The sequence below is a fragment of the Mustela erminea genome, chromosome 1 (genome assembly GCF_009829155.1).
Source record: "Mustela erminea isolate mMusErm1 chromosome 1, mMusErm1.Pri, whole genome shotgun sequence".
NCBI classification, from domain to species: domain Eukaryota; kingdom Metazoa; phylum Chordata; class Mammalia; order Carnivora; family Mustelidae; genus Mustela; species Mustela erminea.
The window spans coordinates 1,301,298-1,322,868 of record NC_045614.1 but is presented as its reverse complement, the minus strand read 5'-3'; the positions used below and the strand labels follow the sequence as shown (position 1 = coordinate 1,322,868).

Below are 21,571 nucleotides of genomic sequence, written 5' to 3'. Positions count from 1 at the left end.
GTACGGCCCACACCTGCCCGCCCCACTCTCACCAGCTCTGCCCCGCCCCCCAGGTGTCCAAGAAGAACCTGGTGGAGATCGTCAAGAAGCTGATGAGCCACGTGGACAAGGCTGAGGGCACGACGTACCGGGACGAGCTGCTGACGAAGATCATCGACATCTGCAGCCAGTGCAACTACCAGCACATCACCAACTTCCAGTGGTTCGTGCCCCACAGCCCGGAGGGGCGGGTGCCCGCGCGAGGGGCGCGCCTCAAGGGCTCCCTCCTGCAGGTACATCAGCGTCCTGGTGGAGCTGACCCGGCTGGAGGGCACCCGCCACGGCCACCTCATCGCGGCACAGATGCTGGACGTGGCTATCCGCGTGAAGGCCATCCGCAAGTTCGCCGTGTCGCAGATGTCCGCGCTGCTCGACCGCGCGCACCTGGTGGCCAGCAGCACCCAGCGCAACGGCATCTGCGAGGTGCTCTACGCTGCCGCCTGGATCTGCGGCGAGTTCTCCGAGTGAGTGCGGCCCGGAGGGGGCGGGGGGCCGGCACGCCCGTGTCCCTGTGTCCCCGGGCCCCCGACAGCTGCCCCAGTCTCCTTCCCGGGGTTTTCCTCTGCCGAAAGAGTTCCTTTCCACGTGCACATCCCACCCTGAGAGCAAGCAAGAAACCAGGCCGCGTGCGGTCACAGACCCTCCGCCCCCAGATGGTGCTGTCGCTGTGCTTTTTTTTTTTTTTTTTTTTAAGATTTTATTTAGGGGTGCCTGGGTGGCTCAGTGGGTTAAAGCCTCTGTCCTCGGCTCAGGTCATGATCTGAGGGTCCTGGGATCGAGCTCTGCATCGGGCTCTGCTTGGCGGGGAGCCTGCTTCCTCCTCTCTCTCTGCCTGTCTCTCTGCCTGCTTGTGATCGCTCTCTCTGTCACATAAATAAATAAATTCTTTGCCTGTTTGTGATCTTTGTCTGTCTTATAAATAAATAAAATGTGACAGAGAGAGAGATCACAAGCAGGCAGAGAGACAGGCAGAGAGAAAGGGGAAGCAGGCTCTCCGCTCAGCATGGATGCTGAGGCAGATGTGGGGCTCGATCCCAGTACCCCGAGACCACGGCCTGAGCTGAAGGCAGCGGCCTAATCCACTGAGTCACCCAGGCACCCCCTTGCTGTGCTTTTTGCTCGTCTTCCGTCCGTTTTTCTCTGCGGCCCGTCTGTGACCGTCTGTTCATCTTTAAGAGTCCTCTCTCTCCTCCCCTGGCTGGGGGAGCGCGCATGTGGGAGCCCTGTCGTGGGGCGACATCTGCACCGGACCAGCGTGCTCATCAGGCCCTCCCTGTCCACAGGCACCTGCAGGAGCCCCAGCAGACCCTCGAGGCCATGCTGCGGCCCAAGGTCACCACCCTGCCCGGCCACATCCAGGCTGTGTACGTGCAGAATGTGGTGAAGCTGTACGCAGCCATCCTGCAGCAGAAGGAGCAGGCCGCGGAGCCGGAGGCAGCCCAGGACGTCACCCAGCTCATGGTGGAGCGGCTGCCACAGTTCGTGCAGAGCGCGGACCTGGAGGTCCAGGAGCGGGTCAGTGTCTCTCGGGGGCTCCCGGGTCTGGAGGAGCCTCTGTCCCGGGCAGTGGCCAGCTTTGCCTTTCTCCGAGGGCAACTTGGAGAACTCCAGTTTTCCGGGGCTCCACCCTAGCGGGGCACGTGGGCACGTCTGGGCCCCCGTGGTAGGGGAGGCTCTGGATGCTGGCCCGCAGGTGGGGCAGGGTGGGGGACGAGACAGCAAACAAGCGGGAGCCCGTCACCAGCCTTCCAGGGAAGCGTCCAGCGGACAGCGGGTTTCTAGGCAGGTGAGGACTGGGGATCTTTCGTGGGGAGAGCCGGTTGGCACACGCGGCGTGACAGCGGGCCAGACGGGCGTTGGGGCTGGCGCTGTGGGCCCCGCGGCCAGGCCACTGCTGGTGCTCTGGGGGCAGCACAAGCTCTCCGTCTGCTAACTGCGCGTGGGTGTCGGCGATCACTCGGTGGGCCCCGTTGCTCCACAGTTGAGGGCAGCTACACGCCATCAGCTCAGCTGGTGGTCATGGTCCCCACCGAGCGTCCCACTGGGAGCCACACTCGGACAGAGGACGGCAGCACGGAGGTGCCTGTGTGCCTCCTGGAGGCAGGCGCTGTGGCTCATCGGGGGCACCCCGACCTGTCCGAGTGGTTCTCGCAGACGACCGTGCTCCCTTTGCTTGTGACTCCATGTCTTAGCCGTGGGCTGGTTTCTTCCTCGCCCGATGTTCCTGCCGGGGAGCCCCTGGCTTCTGGGAGCCTCGGGATGTTCTCCGTGCAGTTCGGGCAGAGCGTGTCCCGCTCGCCCGCCTTGGGATGGGCATCCACGTGGTGTGAACAGTGAGCTGTGGAGCCTGGTGGCCTTCGGAGCCAGGCCTCTGTGACCCCCTTGTGACTTCGCTGTGGTCCCCTCAGGCTTCCTGCATCTTGCAGCTGGTCAAGCACATCCAGAAGCTTCAGGCCAAGGACGTGCCAGTGGCAGAAGAAGTGAGCGCCCTCTTTGCAGGGGAGCTGAATCCGGTGGCCCCCAAGGCACAGAAGAAAGTTCCAGTTCCTGAAGGGTGAGCTGCGCAGCGGGCCAGAGGACATAGGCCAGGATGGCGGACAGGACAGTGAGAGCAGAAGTGCCGGGGGGGCATTCCCCGGCGTGTCTGTCCCGGGTGGCCGTGGTCCCGAGTAGCAGCTGAGCCTTCATGTCATCGTCTCCGAGAGGACGGGGGTGCTCCCGCTTTGTGCGTGACCCGTGAGTGTCCAGCACTGGGCGCACAGGCCGGAGCTGGCCTGTGACCTCACCGTATCTTCTAGCCTGGACCTGGATGCTTGGATCAACGAGCCGCCCTCAGACAGCGAGTCCGAGGACGAGAAGCCCAAGGCCATCTTCCACGAGGAGGAGCAGCGCCACGTCAAGCAGCGGCAGCCCGAGGCTGACGAGGAGGAGCTGGCCCGGGTGAGCCCCGGCTGTACAGAGGCAGGGTGTCTTCCCACCGGGGCCTCCGGGGCTGATGGCCTTGCCCAGAGCCCACGGGTGCTGTGCCCGGGCCTAGCAGTTCGGGCTTTGGGGCTGTGCTTCTCCAGGGAGCACCGAGCTACCCTCTGGAGTCTGGGTTGGGTTTTGTTGAAACACGAAGTGGCTTCTCTGGGGCGCAGAGCGTGCCGAGGGAGCCTGCCCGGGTGTCCGGGGCTGCTGCTCTGCGCCGCCGGGCTGCGGGACTTCAGCGCGCACCGTCAGCCTGCAGCAGAGCAGACGCGCCGTGTCCTCCCCTCCCCCCGGCCCGCTGTGTCTGGCTCCCCTGTTTCTGGATGAGCGGTGCCCCCCCAGAGCCCTTTCCCCCACCCGTGCACAGGCCGAGCCTTCAGACGATGTGACCTGCCAGCTCGGCTCTTTGGAGCTGAGAGGCGGCCTGTGGCTCACCCAGCCTCCTGTCCTTGAAACCGGAGATGGTCGCCCCATGTCCCGGAGTCATTCCTGACCTAGTCCTGCGCCCGCCGTGGTCTTCCTGTTGGCTGAGGGCTGACGGTGAAGCTCTGTGGTCTAGCAGGGAGGGTGTGTGTCCCACGTGCGTTCATGGACGTGCACTTGAATCCTGTCCCTGCAGCGTCGCGAAGCCCGGAAGCAGGAACAGGCCAACAACCCGTTCTACATCAAGAGTTCCCCATCCCCCCAGAAGGTATGACTGGTTCCAGGTCGTCCTCTGGAGACTGTTGTCCCCCACAGCCCCCAGGGCCCCACCCACCCTGGGGAGGACATCCAGTTCCAGCTGTGGGGCAGCGCGTCACTGTCCCGGTCGCCCCACGTGGCCCCGCTGCCGGGCGGGTCCTGCCCACAACGTCAAGTGAAGGCTGCACACCGTGCCAGAGCTTGACACATGTCCTCCCCACGCTGGGCTCCCCCGGGCTGGCAGGGCTGCACACACGCGCTCGGTTCCCTCTTTGGGATTGCCGGGTCACCCTGTGACTCTGCTCAGCCTTCTCAGGGCCTGCAGACGGCCCCCACGTGCCATGCACGCCCTCGCCGGCTCACGTGGCGTCCGGCTCTCTGACTCTGGCTGCCGTGGGGGCCGCCAAGTGCTCACTGGGCTCGGGTTTGCATCGCTCCTCTCCGCTGAAGCGGGCACGCAGCCAGGAAAGGCGGGCGGAAGCTTCCCCCTGAGGGGACTTGTTCTCGGTGACAGACCAGTCCCGCAGTCTGTAGGGAGCCACGCTGTCCCCCCAGACGCCCCGTGGCATGTGAGGGCCCCCAGTGGGATCCTGCACGTCCCAGGCCATCCGCGCGTTCTGTGCTGGGCCGTAGCTGCTGCACACACGTCCCTTTCTGTCATCTGTTGTGCGTGGTGACACCTCGGTGCTTCTCCAGCGGTACCAGGACCTGCCAGGCGTGGAGCACATTCCAGTGGTGCAGATAGACCTGTCGGTGCCCCTGAAGGTGCCAGGCAAGTATCAGCACGGGCCCTGGCACCCAGGGAGCCCCTGTTGGCGAGGGGGTGGCAGCTGGGTCCAGTTCCCAGGTGGCATCAGGCCTGGCCATGCCGCCTGCCACGCACGCTCTCGGCTGGACCTGTGCTGCCACCTCGGCTGCGGTAGGTCCCGGCTGGGAGGGTAAACGGGGGTCAGAGGCCCAGGGCCCATGGTGCCCCCTCATTCCTTCCCTAGGCCCCAACCCCCACCTGTCCCCACTGCGCCGGCCTGCCCGTTGGCGTTCAGACAGCCCGGCTCGCCTGCCTCTGACACAGACCACGGTGGGCTCTCCCCACTGAGCCCCTGGGGGCCCCCTTGCCCCCACGCAGCGCTCGGGGCCAGAGGCGATCCAGCCGATGGCAGGGCGGTGGCCGAGCGCCGGGTCGTGTGCGCACCCGCAGGGATGCCCGCGTCGGACCAGTACGTGAAGCTGGAGGAGGAGCGGAGGCGGCGCCAGAGGCCGGACAAGGACGGGCAGAAGAAGAAGAAGGACAAGGAGCGGAAGGGCCGGGCGCGGCGCCGCGGCTCGCTGCTCTCGGCGAGCGACGAGGACGCCGCCCCGGCGCAGCAGGTGGACATCGTCACCGAGGAGATGCCTGAGGTCAGCCCCGCGGGGCGCCCCCACCCTCGCGCCCGGGGCAGAGAGCGGGCTCCCTGGTCTCGGGCTCTCTCTGCCCGCAGACCCCGGAGAGGGCTCTTGAGCTGTGAGTGGGAGCCCACGTCCCGGCCGCGCGTCCTGCCCCAGATGGGCTCTGCTCTCCGGCGTGGGCCTGGTTGAGATTTTACTCTTAGAGAGAGAGAGAGAGAGAACATAAGGAGAGCAGGGGCAGGGGCAGGGGAGAGGCGGACCCCCGGCCCGGCGGGGATCCTGACCTGGGCCTCGGTCCTGGTGCTCCAGGGCCATGACCTGAGCCGAAGGTAGTCGCTTAACCAGCTGAGCCCCCCAGGCGCCCAGGTTGTCCCTTTCTGAGAAGGGCTTGAAGGGTTCCACGGACCTGTTGGGCTCGGACACAGCGTCTGTCTCTCCCTCAGAACGCTCTGCCTAGTGACGAGGACGACAAAGACCCCAACGACCCCTATAGGGCCCTGGACATCGACCTGGACAGGTAAGCGCGGCGGGGCCAGGACCGCCCCCGGGCCATCGGTGTTCTCTGTGTTCCTGTCCCCTCACTCCGTGACCCACCTGCCCAGGCCCCTAGCTGACAGCGAGAAGCTGCCCGTCCAGAAACACAGAAACGCAGACACCTCTAAGTCTCCTGAGAAGGCGGATGTCCGCGTCACAGAAAAGAAGACCAAGAAGCCCAAGAGAAAGGAGAAGAAGCCCAGGGAGAAGGAGCGGGAGAAGAAGAAAGGAAAGGAGGAGAAGGCGGTACGTGGCCGCGGAGTCCCCGCGCTGGCCGTCCCGTCCGTCTGTCCGCCTCTGTGGGCGCCGGGGGAGGGCCGGGGCGCGTAAAGCAGCGTGGACCTGTGGGCCGGGCCGCTTTCTCTCGGGCTGCTCTTGGGACATCGGAGGCTGCTTGTTCCAGTGGACAGTGAGCTAGGAGTGCCCCCGGCCTCCGGCCCTGACGTTGCGGTCGGCTCGCCGCGCGCGTGGGTCCCAGAGCTGACGCCGCCGTCTGGTTGGGGGTGGGAACTCCCCCTGCCCCCTGGTGCCGTCTGTAGCCTGTCCTGCTGTTTAAGCCCAAAGCCTCTCTTTTGTGGTTTTAGGGCGAGGACTTGGACTTCTGGCTGTCCACCACGCCGCTGTCTGCTGTGCCCCCGGCCCCAGTAAGAGCCCCGCACGGTCCTCCCCGGGTTGGCGGGGGGCACGAGCGTTCACCAGCCTCAGTTTCCCTCTCCGAGGCGTTCAGGGGTGTGGGATGTTGGGGCGCCCTTGCACAGACCGGCCAGGTCCCATGCCTGTGGTCTGGCCCAGTCAGTGGCCATAGGAACAGCCCTCAGCACGGCCTGGGCTCCTGTGCCGGACGTGGCCTCGAGCTGTTGCTTCCTCTTAAGGATGGGGCCGGGGGGCCAGGCTTAGGCCGCTCATGGGGCCTGCAGCCGGCTTCGGACCTCTGCCAGCCGCTCTCACTGCTTGGTGCCCACACGCCTTGCTGCTGACCAGGGAGGCTGGGTTGGGGTGTGGTGGGGGTGGAGGACGCCCGGGCCCGGCCGCCCGCCTGAGTCCCCCCGCCCGGCTCCCCGTAGGAAGAGCCCGGAGCAAACGCCGTCATCGCTGCCGCTCAGGAAGAGGGTGAGGAGGCCAGGAGAGAGGAGCCGGCTGACGAGGCAGAGGATGACGACGAGCGGGACCCCGAGAAGGTGGGCGCGGTGCCGGTGCCGGCTGTCAGGGAGCGGGCTGCACGGCCGCGCCGCAGACTCGGGCCGGTTGCCGAATCCCGTGGGGCGGTGGGGGCTGCTGGGGCCAGGGCGGGTTCCGGTCGTACGCTCTGGGCTTCTGTTGTCACGACAGTTTTGCTATCACTCGTACGCGATAGAGGTTGATTCTTTAAGGTGTGTGGTTCAGTGGCATTCAGTGCGTCCACAAGGTTGTGCCATTCTCTCTAGTTCCAGAATGTTTTGTTACCCCAAAAGCAACCCCGCCCCCCCCATAAGCCATCACCCCCCATCCTCCCCGGCCCCACGAGCTCCATTCCCGTCCATGGAGGAGCCTGGTCTGGACATGTCACGTGTGGACTCACACCCCGTGTGGACTGTGTCTGGTTCCCTCCCAGAGCATTGTGGGCTCAGGGTCCCTCCCTGGGGCGGTGTCTCGGGGCGCCTGGCTCCTGTCCACGGCCGAGGGACACTTCTGCATGTGGTGGACATGATTTGTGTCTTCACTCTCCCACTGAAGTTTCTACCTTTCGGTTGTTGCGGTTCGTCTCCTGTGAATGTGGGCGGGCAAGTTTCTTCGTGGACGTGTGTTCTCTTCGGCTCGGGTGCAGTGGGGAGCTGGCGTCTGGGTTTTTACTGGTCTCCCTGTGGGTTGTGCCTGTGGCCAGTGACTGTCCCGCTGAGCGGTGGGCTTTCGGGTCCTCACCTCCATCCCATGGGCCTGGGGCTTGCCACTCTGTCCGCTGTGCCGCGGGCTGGTCACTCCGTCGGCTGTGCCACAAGTGCTCCTGAGCTTGGCTCATGGGTCCCACGTCTCAAGCCACATGCCACACGAGGGGTGTCGCCGGCTGGGTCTGCAGCCTCCTGAGCCCCTGCGGCCTGGGCCGTTCTTCGCTGTGGGCGCCAGTGGCCAGAGAAGTCTGGGAGTTGACCCTGATCGTGTTTTGTTCCAGAAACCTTCTAAGCATAAGAAGAAGAAGCACAAGAAGGAGAAGGAGGAGAGATCAAAAGACAAGAAGAAACCCAAGAAGAAAAAACCTGCCAGCGACGGGGCGGCAGAGCCCGTGGAGAACGGCGCTCTCGACGAGGACCCTCTCCCGGTGAGGGGTACTGCGCTCGCCTCCCGTGGGCCCGGGGCACCCCGCAGCTGGGCCAAGGCTAGGAGCCGCGGGCAGCGGGGCCTTGGTGGGCGTGGGTGGGTGAGCCCCGGGGGCTCTGGCGTCAGAGGCAGTACTGTCGTGTGGCAGGAGTCCCTGAGGTGCGGGCACATGTTGGCCAGGCCAGGCCCCGGGGCCGGGGGTCTCCTTGCCCCCGCCCCATTCTCACGGTCCCAGTGTTTCCCATCCGGAGCCCTTGGCACAGGTCAGGACAGGCTCCATTCTGTGGGCGTCTGCCACCTGCAAGTTCTGTCTGGCCAAAGCTGCGTTTTGTTTTGTTTCCAGCCCATGTCCAGCTACTGCCTCTTGGCTGAAAATTCCTACATCAAGATGGTGAGCAGTGTGGGTAACTCAGAGCACTGGGGGCTGGAGCAGATTGGGGTCCTTTCTCTGGGTGCGTGGAGGAAGCAGTGGGGTCTTGGGGATAGCGGGGGCCGCGAGTGCCTCTGTCCCAGGGCTCCTGCTCCAGTGGGGCGGTGCACGGGGTACTTTCGGTGGGTGGGCCCGAGGGCCAGCGTGATGGGCAGTGGCCGGCAGAGGATGCGGGAGAGCGGCTTGAACCGCAGCCATGCCGGAGCCCGTTTCTTGTTTGGGGATTTGGGGAGTTTTGCTTCTCGGAGGTGATCTGCATTTGCCCAGCAAGTGTGGCTGGCCCTCCTTGGGCCCCTCGTGCAGGCCCGGTAGCGGGCCTGGGGGGCACAGGCTGACCCCGACCTTGCCCCGCAGACATACGACATCCAGGGCAGCCTGCAGAAGGACAGCCAGGTCACTGTGTCCGTCGTCCTGGAGAATCAGAGCAACAGCTTCCTGAAGAACATGGAGCTCAGCGTGCTGGACTCGCTCAACACCAAACTGGCCCGGCCCGAGGGCTCCTCCGTCCACGACGGGGTCCCCGTGCCTTTCCAGTTGCCCCCAGGTGTGCGGGCCGCCGGCAGGACACTGGGCCTGGGGGGAGGCCGGGGGCTCCTGCTGGCACGACTGCTCTGCTCCGTCCTGGGGACCCCCACCCTCGTCACCTGCTGTCTCAGGGGCTGAGCCCAGTTTTCTGACCAGGGTGGGCAGCGCCGAGAACAGGCCCTGGGTGGGGTCGCGTCCCTGCCACCTGCCAGGGTGCGGGACGGCAGCCGGACGCCGCCCCACGCCGCTCTCGGGCCCGCACCTTCCCCCTCCCCAGGCGTCTCCAACGAGGCCCAGTTTGTGTTCACCATCCGGAGCATCGTCACGGCCCAGAAGCTCAAGGGGACCTTGTCCTTCATCGCCAAGGTAGCAGGGCTCGAGGCGGCGTCGGGAGCCCATGGGGTGGTGCCCCGCGCCCCGCTCATGCTGTGCGCCTGCTCCCACAGAACGACGAGGGCTCGACCCACGAGAAGCTGGACTTCCAGCTGCATTTCAGCTGCACCTCATACTTGGTCACGACGCCCTGCTACAGGTGCGCCCCTCCCCCACCCCCACGTGTGTCCCGTCGCCCGCTACGGGTGCGCCCCTCCCCCCTCTGTGTGTGGTCATGACACCCCGTACAGGTGTGCCCCTCCCCCCTCCTTGTGTGGTCACGACACCCCGTACAGGTGTGCCCCTCCCCGCTCCTTGTGTGGTCACGACACCTGCTACAGGTGCGCCGCTCCCCACAAAGGAAGGGACCACCAGAGGGGGCTGGGCAGCCTGCCTGTCATCGGCCTCTGTCTTGTGTCCTTCCTACAGTGATGCCTTTGCCAAGTTGTTGGAGTCTGGGGACCTGAGCATGAGCTCAATCAAAGTCGATGGCATTAGTATGTCCTTCCAGAATCTTCTGGCAAAAATCTGTTTTCATCACCATTTTTCTGGTAAGAGATGGGACGTGGCTTCTGAGGCTGGGGTGGCGGTGCCTCTGCTCCCGGCAGGCCGGCTCCGGCCTCACCCGCACCCCCTGTTGCAGTGGTGGAGAGAGTGGACTCCTGCGCCTCCATGTACAGCCGCTCTATCCAGGGCCACCACGTCTGCCTCCTGGTGAAGAAGGTGAGCCCGGGCCCGTGCAGAGGCCCCCTTAGGTCTCGGCGTGTTGCCCGGGGCCCAGGAGCCCGCGTTCAGGGCACCGTCCCGTCTCCTCGTGGGAGCTGGCTGGGAGGGGCGCCCTCTCCTGCGTCTCTCCCGGGAGAGGCTGTGGGGAGGTCCCGTGCTTCTGGCGCCTTCCCTGGGATTCAGCGGGAAAGCCGGCTGGGCGGGGGCTGCACCAGGCTTCTGTCTGCGGTTCTCGGGCTCCGACTGGTGCCGGGCCTCCACTTACCTGCTCCCTCTCAGGTGAGCCCTGGGGGGGGTGTCCTTCACCTGAGCTGCCGGCCGACGCGGAAGGAGTCTCTGGCGGTTCTCTCCTTTGTGTCCAAGGGGTCCAGGGCGGTGCCTTCCTCGTTCCTGACCTTGGCAGTGTGTGCTTTCTCACTTTTTTTGGCCATTCTGGGGGAGAGGCTTATCAGTTCTGTTGTTTTTTTGTTTTGTTTTGTTTTTAATGACCTTTCCTGGGTGCCTGGGTGGCTGTCATTTCAGAGTTTGTCTCTTGATCTCAGCTCGGGTCTCAATCTTGCTGTCGGACGTTCAAGCCCCACCGTGGGCTCCATGCTGGGTGTGGAACCTACTTCCAAGTAAAACAAAACTATCTTTTTTAGAAACTTTGCTGTATTTTAAGCATTAAGTAAATTTTTTGTTGGAGTTCTGTTCTTTTTCTTCCTGCCCACTTTTGGTGTATTTTGCTCTCTTGTACATTGGTTTAGGCAGAAGCAGACTTTCCTTCTCTCATTAGGGTTTGATCGTGTATCTTTCCCTCGAAGCAGCTCTTCAGCTGATCCCCGCAAATCTTTATGTGTTCCATTTTCATATTTCGGTACAGTTCCCAACATTTTCTGATGTCTGTTCCCACGCCTGTGACCCAGCGGTTACAGAGAAGCGTGGTGTGTTTGGGTGGTTTTCTACTGCTGATTTCTAGTTTGGGGCCGCTCCGGTTGGAGGGCGCACGGCTTCTGTTTGGGGCCTTGGGAAGTGTTGAGGTTTGTGTTCTGGCTATGGGTGTGGTCGTTTGTGGTGGGTGGCATTCCATGGATGCGTGGAGGTAGTGAGTGCTGTGCCCGTCAAGTGCACCGCCCCGTCGGGTCCAGGCCCCCTGCAGGCAGTGTCGCCGGCTCCGTGGATGCCGGACTGAGTGGCGCAGGCTTCTCTTGCCTCGTGCCGTCAGGACTTGCTCTGTGTGTGCCGGCCGGTGCATCGATGGAGAGGCATGGCGTCCTGACCCACAGACGCCTGTCTTCATCTCACGGGATTTACTCTGCCACCCGGGGCTCTGTTCGATGTCAGAGAGAAAACCCCTTTTGCCATCTTGTGATCTGTGTCGACGTGTGTCTGTCTCATTGGAAGGAGAGCTCGCACGCGCTGTCCACGGCAGCCACGTAGCCCGTGCTCGGGTCTCCTGCCTTCTTCCCCGTCTGCCCCTCCCGGTTCTGCTCCGCCCTCCCCATCCTGTGTCTTGGCTCAGCGCTGGCCGGCCCAGCGGTCTCCGCGGTCCCCCAGCACGCCCTGGCCTTCCGTGGGTTGCAGGTCCTTCCCCAGGACCAGCGTTGCTGACCTCACGATGCTTTGAGTTCACGCAGCCACCAGGGCGCATGGCTGGCTGAGTCGGGGGAGCACCTGACGCTTGATCTCAGGCTCACGAGTTGGAGCCCTGCAGTAGTAGAGATGACTTAAAAATAAAACCTTTCCCCAGAAAAGTGTAGAGTCACGCCACTTGCTTTTGCAGCCAGGTATTGCCTGCGAGCTCCCCGGCCCTCGCCCCGTCCTAGTGGGAGGACGTGGGGTCCCGCTGCCCTGCGGGCTTCTCTGTCAGCAGCGACCACTGCTCGGCCCTCTAGCTGCTGGGAGTCTGCTCGCTTTTTTGTGTTTGCATTTTCACACGTTTTGCAAAGTCTGGGAAGTTTTCAGGTATTACCTAAGTCTTTTCTCGAGGGGGCTCAGGCATTTGAGCTTCTGACTCATGGTTTGGGCCCAGGTCATGGTCTGGGGGTCATGAGATCAAGCCCCACCTCAGGCTCTGCTTTCGCGGGGGAGTGATTGATTCACCGTGAAGATTCTCGCACTCGTGCGCACATGCCTGCGTGCGCTCGCTCTCTGAAATCATTTTGTTTTTAAATTCTTTCTTGGCACTGGGGCCTTCGTACTGTCCCTGCGGTGTTCCAGTGACAGGCGTCTGGGACGTGTGTTCCCGTCCCTGCTTGCGCGCACCCTCTGTCTGTCCCGGCGCGGCTGTCTGCGGCCCTCCTGTGCGATTCTCTTCTCTGTCACAGCCGTCGTGCCATTGGGCCTGCCCGGCGCGTGTGTTGTGTTGCGGCTGGTGTGTTCAGATCTAGAATTTCCATGCGGGGCGGGAGGTTCTTGAGATCTTGCCTTTTTGCTGCTGAGATGTTCTGTTTTCCTGTTTGTCTCGATGACACTGGGGGCTGCTCATGGGCCTGCAGTGGACGGTCCCACGGCTGCCTCGTCCCAGCCTGGCCACTTGCGCTGTTTTCCACTGGGCTGAGCTGGGGTTCCGGATCTTCGGATGCGGCATGATTCGGGCCTGTGCTCATGCCGGGCAGGTGTGAGCACAGGCTGCAGCTGGCGGGGCTCTGGCTCCGGCGCATGTCTGTCTGCCCGCCCCCGGCCTGCTGGCCAGCGTGGCCCGGCCGCAGTCCCACGGGATGTGCGCACTGGAGGGCGACGTCCGTGCATCGTCCGTGCTGGGGAACCATCCGGCACCTTGTGAACAGCTTTAATGGTTGCTTTCCCCACCAGCCTTTCGGGATCTTTGAGGTTCTGGATGCTCCTCCAAGGCCCCCGGCAAGGGTGTAGGGTTTGCTCATGGCCCCGTGCTACCCAGCCCCGCACGGCACCAGATCAGGGTTATCCGGGGCCGGTCTCGATCCTCAGACCACCCCGGGCTGCCCCACGCCTCAGCCGGGCTCCTCCCTCATCCAGGGTAGACTCTGCATCCCCCCGGGGCCCGGCCTCATTTGGGTTCTTAGAACACTGAGCAAGGCGCTGTGAAAAAGCAAAAGGACGAACATACTGTCGTGTTTTTCATGTCATATTTCAAAATTCTGTGGTGGTTCCCGTTTGCAGGGGGAGAAGTCCGTGTCCGTCGACGGGAAGTGCAGCGACGCGGCGCTGCTGGGCAGCTTGCTGGAGGAGATGAAGGCCACGCTGGCCCAGTGCTGAGCGGCCGCCGCCTCGCCCTCGCCGGGACGGGGCGCCTCTGTTGGCCGGGCGAGGTGACGCGTCGCGTTGATGTATCCTGTCGGCGTTTTTACTTTGACTCTCTGCACTCTTTGGGGAGAAGTGCTGAGGCCGCCCTCCTCAGGCGGGGCCTGCGGTAGCGACGCCGCCTGGGTAGCAGATGGAACCGCCGTCCGGGCTGCGGGTGCGCCGTGGACGGCGCCGCGTGGTATATCCTGCTCCCGAGAGGCCCTCCGAGGCCCACAAGTCCTCCAGGTGCCCTGCCCACGGGCACCTGCTCACTGCAGAGACACTCCTCGCCCTCCCGGCCGTGGGTCAAGACGCCTGCTGGCCAGAGGGTCGTGCAGGCTGCTGTCCGTCATGTTCTTTGCGCCCCACCACGTGTTTGTGTGTCAGACTGGGGGGCCGCCACCCGCGGTGGGGGTCCGGTCGGAAGCCCCGATGGCGCAGGACCCAGACCCTGCTGGTTCACGGTGTCCCCTGTAGTGAGCTGTGTGTCCGTAGGCAGTGTTTGGTGAGTGGTGGGGCCATTGGGGATTCCAGGTCCTTCCCGTCACCGAACGCTCCACAGGGTGCCCGCCGCTGCCAGGAAGACATACTCCTAGGGTGGCCCGGCCCCAGAACGTAGCCCACGGAGCGAGGAACGGAGACTCGTTCCACGCCTGTGAGGCGCTGCCTCAGGGCAGCGGGGGTGGGGGACGGTCCTCACTGATGTACCTTCCTCCTGATGCCCACGGTCACTTTAGCATGTAGAGTAACCTCTTCCGGAATCCTGTGCCGTGGCGCTAGAACGTCAGCACTGTGTGGCGTGTCAATGTGAGGATCGATTCGCTGTCGACATTCCCAGGTAGAGGAGAGACGTGTCCCGCTGCTGTAATGATTGTGTGTCCAGATGATCCAATAAACTTGTGAAACAGACGCTTACCTGGTGGATGTCCTGCCCGTGTCCGCGCGCGCCTGGTGATCTCCAGGGGAGCCCCTCCCACCCGGGGGCTCTGGACAGTCCTTGAGCTGCCGGTGGCCCGTCCTACCCATGCGCCCGTCCCCTCGTGATTGAGGTCGTGTCATCGCCGTACACCCCAAGCTTGGGTGGTGTGGCAAGGAGCCGCCTGACCCGTGGGCTCCAGGAGCCGCGCCTGCGATGCCCCGTGGATGTGCCCGCGCTTCGGGGCACCTCGCTAGCGAGCGGCGCGTGGGTGAGTGGCAGGACGGCTACTGCGAGGCAGGTCCCCCCCGTGTTGGCCTGACCTTCCACACGCCCGCGGGCCTTACACCACGCGGACAGGGTCGGTCCGTTCAAGACCAGTAAGGCGGGGTCAGTGGATGGGCAGCCAGATCAGCTCGAGCTTGAAATCGCTGGCGGGAGATCACGGAGCCTGAGCACAGATGGGCAGACCCACCGGCCACCAGCGTCCCCGCTTGATAATGCGTCCAGAAGCACCAGCCACGAGGCGTTCTCACTCTTCTCAGTGGACAGAGTCACGTGTCCTGTGCTGTGCCAGACCCCTTGCTGGCCCCTCACCTCCCTTCCTGCGGCCCAGGAAGCACCGAGGCAACAGACCCCACGTTGACGCAGCGAGGGCGGTTCTGGCCGGGCCACCAGCCCGCACTCCCCACACCCATCCCCTGGGTGGGCGCTCACCCGTGAGACTGCCGTTCTGCACAGTCACCAGCATGTCGCGCCCCACATGCCTCATGCACTGGTCCTGATATGGACGGGCCGCTGCCAGCAGCACTTCTAGGCACAAGGCCGCCTCCGGGCGGGACTCTGGCCCCTGGGTCCCCTGCTTGCCTGTTGCTCAGATCAAGTGCTTGGGGCCCCTCGTAAGCTCCGTGGAGGGTTTGCAGAAGGAAGAGACGCAGCAGGACCCTTCTGTGCTCCTGTGGCTCAGGTTTGGCTCGACGTGGGTGAGCCCTGAGAGGCGCCCGAGCTGGCCCCAGTTTTCACCAAACTGCGGTCTCTGAGTCCTCAGTGCACCTGCCGCATCCCAGCCAGCCCAGTGGTGTTCAGACGGATTGCACCAGAACAGGCATGGACGTCCCTCTGCCCACAGTCCTGTCCCCGAGTGTGTGACCAGGATGGGTTGACCCCTGTTGCCCTGAGAAGGACTGCTCCGTGATGAGGAATGTCAGGGACGTTTAATCATCGCATCTAACAGCTCGGGGACCCCGCCCGACAAAGCCACACTCCCCTCCCGGGGGCCCAGGCTCTGACAGGAGAGGAGGAAGGCGGCGGCAGCTGCTCCAGGGGGTCAGGCTGGGACAGTCCAGCCAAGTCCTGGCTCCGCCTCCAGGCTGGGGCCGGTCTGGCAAAGCCGGTGCCCATCAGTGCTGTGTCAGGCACTCGGAAGCATTTTCTAGAGTCAGGTTGGCCAGGTGTGGGGGCTCAAGACACGTGAAGCTTGGTGATATCAGACTGTTGGAGAGACATGAGCGCCCTCAGCCCTCCGTCCCTGTTGCACCTCCTGCCCCTGCCAGGGTCGTTGCTGGGGTGCTGGCGCCTGTGACAGGGCGCAGACAAGACCTTCAAAGCTCAGTGTCACGCCCAGCACTCCCACAACAGGCCGCAAAAAAACGCGCGGGGGTGCGGCTCGGGCAAATTAGCTGTTGGGTTTCGATCTCTGGCTTACGGAGCCCACCCAGCCCGGACCCGGCCCGGCCCGGGTCCTCACAGCCTGCCTCTGAGCCACTCACAAGGCCGGAGTGGTTCTGTGCGTCCGCGGGAGGAGGGCAGCTGATGTTTACTCATGAAGCGATCGCTCGGGTGTGGTTGCAGGGGTGACATCTGGCTTGTCCCAGGTGCCAGGGACCCCGGCCGGCTGGGTCTGCCCTGTCCAACCCCTCCTGGTCTGTCCCCACCTCCCTTTCAGAAGGCCTGGCCAGGGCTTTGGAGAGGACAGGGCGGGGATTGGGGGTGAGGGGTGGCTTACCTTGTGTCCGTGTCCTCTCTGAAAGACACGACAGAGTCTCTCTTAGCTCCAAGCTTTAGGGCTGGTGGCCCCCAGGTCCCTGCACTGGGGCAAATCCATCCTGGGGGGCCCTCCCCAGCTCTGACCACTGTCTGGCCCCTCTGGCGCCAGCCGAGCCCAGAGGCGCTCACGGAAGGAAGGGCTGGGGTCCGGAGCCCAGGGGCCAGGTGCCGCCTTCTGTGGCCGCCGCAGCTCATACTCACCCACGAGGGCTTAAAGCACACTCCCTGCCTCTGATAAAACTCACGTACTTGTGCCACTTGTTTCTACAACGACAGCAAGGTTGGACTCGGGTCGGCAGGGCTGAGGTCGGGCTGCCCCCCCGGAGCCCAGCCGCCTCAACTCACATGTATAGGAGGAGGCCCTGCACGGCTGTTTCCCACTGTACCGACGACCTGCGGGCGCAGGAGGCGTGGAGATGGGGAGGCCCCGCGTCCGGAGCCCTGCCCTCCCCAGGCCAGGACCTCCCCTTGCCCCGCGGTGGGGCCCTACTCGCAGTTGTAGCCAAAGCAGATGACGTGCGAGTCGGTGCAGTTGGTGCAGGAGATGGTCTGATACTGGAAGATGCCTGCAACACACAGGAGGCAGCCGCGGGCTCCCCGCCTCGGCCTCCCGGGGAGCCTTCCCCGCTGGGCCCCGCGGGCTGCACCGGGCCTCACTCACCACAGTGACGCTGACAGTCAATGCGGCCTGTGTGGGCACAAGAGCACCAACCTGCCTGTCCCCTGCCCTGCCCACCCTTCCTGCCCTGCCCAAGGCTCCCCCAGGGTGGCGTTCAGCCTGGGGGCCCAAACGGCTGGTGGAGGGCAGCTGCCTCCAGGGACCAGCGGGGGCAGGTGGCAGGGAGGGGCAGGCGGGGGTTACCCAGGGCCACGGCCCAGTCGCTGGAAGGGGCCCTGCCTTTGGGAGCTGCCCTTCTGTCCCCTTCGTGTTCTGTGCGGAATGCACCCTGCCAGCCCCTCGCCCGATCTCAGGGGACTTCCCAGCCGCTCCCGGGGCTCTCCCCCACCCGCCCGGGCTCTCCATTTGCTCACTTTCGATGATGGCATTCTGGATGAGGTGCACCTGCTCCCGGAAGATGGCTCGCAGCTCATTGGGAAAATACCCTGATGGGGGTGGGCAAGAGAGGTGAGGCTCGGGCAGGGGGCGGAGGGGCCCGTGTCCGTTTCCCGCGCGTGGCGGCTGCCCGCTCACCGGGGAAATACATCTTCCCCTGGTACAGCTGATCCATCTTCTGGTACACGGCGTTCGCCACCTGGTTCAGCTTCTCCCGGGCTGCGGGTGGGTGGGGGCGGCAGGTGAGCGGCCCGGGGCCGGGTGTCCGGCAGCGCAGGGGGTCAGGCGGGGCCGGGGTCTGGCGGGCCGGGGGGCGCCCCCAGGCGGGCCCCGCCTCCCCTGCGCGCACTCACTAATCTCCGCGGGGATGGCCAGGTGCAGCTCCTTCATCGTGTCCTGGCCCCAGTCGGTGAGCAGCGAGCCCGACACGGGGATGTCGCCCACCCACCAGGACTTGAGGTTCACGTGATGGCGGTAGAAGGAGAACTTCTCCGAGAAGTTGCTGTGGCAGTGCAGGCAGCCGCGGGCCAGCGCCGCAGTCAGGCCCAGGCACAGTAGCAGGGCCATGGCCCGCCCCCGCCCGCCGCCCGCCAACCAACGGCGCCTCCCGCGCCACGCCCCCGACGGCGGCCCCGCCCCGCAACGGACAACTGCCGGCCCCGCCTCCTGGCCCCGCCCAGATCGCCCCTCCGAGGGGAGGGGTCGGCCGCGCCCCACGCATGCGCCCAGGACACGCACAAGCTCCTCCTCCCGGGCTGGAAGACCGGCTCCGCGCTCCCGGCGCGGCGCAAGCTCCGCCCACGCCCCAGCACCAGCCAATGCCGTCCCGGCCCGTTTCCGGTTGCCAGGCAACAGAGCGCGGCGGCGGGGAGCGCCCCCCTTGTTCTAGACCGCGCCCCCACTTCGGCTCCGCTTCCGGGGAGGCCCAGGCCGGTAGCGGAAGTACATCTGTCTGGGCGGGGTGGCGGGGCGGGCGCTGCGCTCTGTGGCTCCGGGGCGGCGGTCGCTGGACGCCGGACAGCCGCGGCCGGTTGGACGTGAGCCTGCAGGTGGGTCCCCTGAGGGACGGGCGCGGGCGGCGGGCGGCGGGGAGGCCGGATGGGGGCGGCGAACGCGGGCGGCGGGACGGGGGGATCCCTCTCCGGAGGGGCGAACGCGGGCGGCGGGGAGGCCGGATGGGGGCGGCGAACGCGGGCGGCGGGACGGGGGGATCCCTCTCCGGAGGGGCGAACGCGGGCGGCGGGGAGGCCGGATGGGGGCGGCGAACGCGGGCGGCGGGACGGGGGGATCCCTCTCCGGAGGGGCGAACGCGGGCGGCGGGGATCCCTCTCCGGAGGGGCGAACGCGGGCGGCGGGACGGGGGGATCCCTCCGGAGGGGCGAACGCGGGCGGCGGGGAGGCCGGATGGGGGCGGCGAACGCGGGCGGCGGGGATCCCTCTCCGGAGGGGCGAACGCGGGCGGCGGGGATCCCTCTCCGGAGGGGCGAACGCGGGCGGCGGGGAGGCCGGGTGGAGGCGGCGAACGCGGGCGGCGGGACGGGGGGATCCCTCTCCGGAGGGGCGAACGCGGGCGGCGGGGATCCCTCTCCGGAGGGGCGAACGCGGGCGGCGGGACGGGGGGATCCCTCCGGAGGGGAGGAGGCCGGAGCGGGAGCGGCCTGACGCTTTGCTCTCGGGTTTGCGCTCGGTTCTGCGACAGGTGCCCCGCGGCTTCGCTCCTGCTCTACCGCGGGACAGCCTGGGCTCTTACTGGCCCGTGTTACAGGCTCAGCGGGAGTGATAGGAGGGGCCACACCCCCGGCCCACGCTAGGGCCGCGCACTGCGGCCTCCACCGAAGTCCTCCGTCCAGTGTGTCCCCGGGTGTCCGTGGCCACCTGTTGGGTCCGTTCTCAGAAGCCACTGAGCCGTCTCCTGCCTGTGGATGAGAACAGAGCAAGTGGACGCCCCCCCCCACTCCCCCTGCAGGCACGCACCCTGCAACACCCTGGTCGGGGCCATCTGCGCACGTGGCTTCCCGTCTCCCTCACCCCTGCAGAGTCTCAGCTGAGGGGTGGGTGCCCCATACTCGCCGAGTCCCAGACACAGCATGTTTGACAAAAAAAAAAAGAAGAAAAGATAAGGTGACCGTAAGATTTGCTGCACCTGCTGGTGTGCAAATCTGGCATTCCTGGGTAAAACGTGGTGCGGCCTTAGTAGTGACTCCACTTTTCCACTTTTTAGCAAGGCTCCCGGACAGTGCGAGATTCTGCCCCGGCTCATGTCGCGGTCCTGGCGTTCTCTGTGACGTTCCTTCCGCAGACGCCCATCCGGCTCCTGCTTCCACGGGCCTCACTGCTCTCCGCGGCGGGCTTGAGTTCTTGAACGGGGCTAGCGGCACAAGCTGGTAACCAGGTGCTGGGTGTGGGTACGTGAGTTAGTGTTGGTTATAATTTTGTTTAAATCGGGCTTATTTTTTTAAGATTATTTATTTATTTGACACAGAGAGAGAGATCACAAGGACGCAGAGCAGCAGGCAGGTGGGGGGGGGGAGCAGGCTCCCCGCGGAGCAGAGAGCCCGATGTGGGGCTCGATCCCAGGACCCCGGGATCATGACCTGAGCTGAAGGCAGAGGCTTAACCCACTGAGCCACCCAGGCTCCCTAAATCAGGCTTATTTTTAAGAGCAGTTTCAGGTTCTGAGCCAGAGTAGAAGGTGGGGCTCCCTCTCCCCATAACTGCTCAGCCTCCCCCATGACCAGCCTCCCCACCAGAACCCGATGTTTGCGACCGGTGGCGGAACACCACCGAGACATGATGAACACAGGCGGGAGGTGACACCGGGCCTCCCGGTCGGTGCCGCACGCAGCCCGGCTGCTCTGCCTCAGGGACGCACCACCGAGCTTCCTCTGTTCTCTGCGGGGCTGCGGAGTTCTTGTCTGAACCTCCCTGAAGGCAGGGCACGTCCCCGTCTCCATCCCGGAGGCTGACGGTCGGAGTCTGTGCGCCAGACATCCCCGGTAACCCAGGAGGGAGTTCCGGGTGCGCCTCGTTCCTCTCTGAGCAGGAGCAGCGGCGGTTCTTTGCCCTCCTGGGGGGGTCCTCGGAAATGCTCGTTCGGTTCCTGAGCTGTTTCCTAAGCCACCTTCCGTGGGCTTGTCCGTCTGCACAGGCGCTGCCCAGCCAGGGGCACTCGGCGCCAAGTCCGCGGCGAGCCTGGTCCCAGGAGTGGGTCTGCCTTGTCCAGCGTGTGGCGAAATGGAGCTTGAACCCAGACTCCCCGAGCAGCTGGCTCAGACCTTGGGCTTCTCCTCAGGGAAGTTTCAGACGTGCCCCAGCGGGAGAGCCCCGTTCCTGATTTCCTAGAATCTTGAGATTCAGACAGTTTCGGCGGAAAGGGCAGATCCAGCAAGCGGTGAGGCAGCACCCAGGCCAACCAGCAGGCCTCGGACTGGCTTTCACACTCTGCTTTCTCTGCCCCAGGGGACAGGGGCCAAACAGTATTTCAGCATTTGTCTCCCGGTGGGGAAGGCGCAGGGGGAGGGGGAGGGGCAGGGGCCTCGAAGCCCCGTGTGTGCCCGGTGCCTCCTCCTGCCTGGGGCAGCCCAGGTGGGAGGCTCAGGACACCTGGGCTCCCATCCAGGCCCCCCCTTCTATTTGCGACTGTTTTGACTCTGAGGCCCTTCCTGCCTCTCCCGGCTTCTGGGGGTTCCAGGCAATCCTAGGCGTCCTTCGGCTTGTAGACCTGTGCCCCCTCTCTGCCACCCTGGTCCCGTGGCCCACTTCTCCGTGTGTCTGCGTCCAGATTTCCGTGTTCTTCTAAAGACGCTTGTCATTGGGCTTGGGGCTCCCCTGCCCGGCGTGACCTCATCTTTATATCTGCAAAGACCTTATTTCCAGAGAAGATCCCATTCACAGGTGCCGGGTATGTTTTGGGGGAAAGGATTCGACCCATAACGGACCGATGGGGAGTGACTGTGGCTGGGCACAGGGTTTCTTTTTAGGTGCTGAGAATGTTCTAGAATTGTGATGGTTGCACTCCCCTCTGATTGTACTACAAACCACTGGATTGTCTACTTTAAAAGTTATTTGCAGTGCATGAATTACATCACAGTGGACTATAAAAGGCTTATCGGGCGGACTGAGTATGCAGAGCCCCGTGGTAGCACCTGGCCTGCTGTGGTCTCCGCAAACCACTTCCTGCCTTCCTACAAAACAAATTGGGGAACTTCACCCCAGAAGCAAAGACAGGAGGGCCAAATGCGGGTAGAATGCCACGCCCTGTGGGGTGGGGGAGGGGCTGGAGCCACCATCCTGGGGGTCCTGCAGGGAGGTGGGTGGCTCCCCGCCCAGGAAGCTGTGCTGCTTTTTAAAAATCAAC

General features: G+C 64.7%; 2 protein-coding genes across 13 annotated transcripts in view; one reads left to right on the top strand and one right to left on the bottom strand.

Annotated features, from left to right (window-relative positions):
- Nucleotides 1-14,108, top strand: part of AP3D1 (adaptor related protein complex 3 subunit delta 1) — a 36,563-nt gene extending 22,455 nt beyond the window's left edge. The window contains exons 13-32 of one of the 4 annotated variants that reach the window (XM_032358250.1): nt 54-202; nt 273-503; nt 1,323-1,554; nt 2,448-2,593; nt 2,838-2,979; nt 3,629-3,700; nt 4,387-4,462; nt 4,889-5,088; nt 5,520-5,593; nt 5,679-5,856; nt 6,195-6,254; nt 6,675-6,788; nt 7,757-7,903; nt 8,246-8,302; nt 8,687-8,876; nt 9,135-9,223; nt 9,304-9,389; nt 9,659-9,780; nt 9,873-9,952; nt 13,076-14,108. In XM_032358250.1, coding sequence (XP_032214141.1) covers nt 54-202; nt 273-503; nt 1,323-1,554; nt 2,448-2,593; nt 2,838-2,979; nt 3,629-3,700; nt 4,387-4,462; nt 4,889-5,088; nt 5,520-5,593; nt 5,679-5,856; nt 6,195-6,254; nt 6,675-6,788; nt 7,757-7,903; nt 8,246-8,302; nt 8,687-8,876; nt 9,135-9,223; nt 9,304-9,389; nt 9,659-9,780; nt 9,873-9,952; nt 13,076-13,171 — 2,541 coding nt within the window. In that variant the 3' untranslated portion in view covers nt 13,172-14,108. Of the gene's footprint in view, nt 1-53; nt 203-272; nt 504-1,322; nt 1,555-2,447; nt 2,594-2,837; nt 2,980-3,628; nt 3,701-4,386; nt 4,463-4,888; nt 5,089-5,519; nt 5,594-5,678; nt 5,857-6,194; nt 6,255-6,674; nt 6,789-7,756; nt 7,911-8,245; nt 8,303-8,686; nt 8,877-9,134; nt 9,224-9,303; nt 9,390-9,658; nt 9,781-9,872; nt 9,953-13,075 lie in introns of those variants that run through there. The other 3 variants (XM_032358276.1, XM_032358267.1, XM_032358258.1) reach the window with 3 other exon arrangements.
- Nucleotides 14,109-15,309: 1,201 nt separating this feature from the next.
- On the bottom strand, nt 15,310-17,866 carry IZUMO4 (IZUMO family member 4). 9 transcript variants are annotated; one of them, XM_032358965.1, is made up of 10 exons: nt 17,568-17,866; nt 17,353-17,433; nt 17,193-17,264; nt 16,822-16,848; nt 16,651-16,726; nt 16,506-16,553; nt 16,362-16,424; nt 16,120-16,137; nt 15,862-15,948; nt 15,310-15,605 (listed from the first exon to the last, which is right to left on the bottom strand). In XM_032358965.1, exons 1-10 carry the CDS (start codon nt 17,779-17,781, stop codon nt 15,515-15,517), a joined length of 777 nt encoding a protein of 258 aa, XP_032214856.1. In that variant the 5' UTR covers nt 17,782-17,866; the 3' UTR covers nt 15,310-15,514. The 9 variants fall into 9 exon arrangements, with proteins under 9 accessions (XP_032214856.1, XP_032214819.1, XP_032214813.1 ...); XM_032358928.1 differs by having other exon boundaries at nt 15,884-15,898; nt 17,568-17,848; XM_032358922.1 differs by having other exon boundaries at nt 16,410-16,424; nt 17,568-17,848.
- Nucleotides 17,867-21,571: the final 3,705 nt, after the last annotated feature.

Excerpts from the sequence above, each read along its gene's own strand:
- IZUMO4 (XM_032358965.1), bottom strand. The coding sequence starts at position 17,781 with ATGGCCCTGCTACTGTGCCTGGGCCTGACTGCGGCGCTGGCCCGCGGC. Across the intron at positions 17,434-17,567 it reads GGCCATCCCCGCGGAGATTA|CCCGGGAGAAGCTGAACCAG; the intron begins GTGAGTGCGCGC and ends ACCCACCCGCAG. Across the intron at positions 16,554-16,650 it reads TGCTTTGGCTACAACTGCGA|GTCGTCGGTACAGTGGGAAA; the intron begins GTAGGGCCCCAC and ends CTGCGCCCGCAG.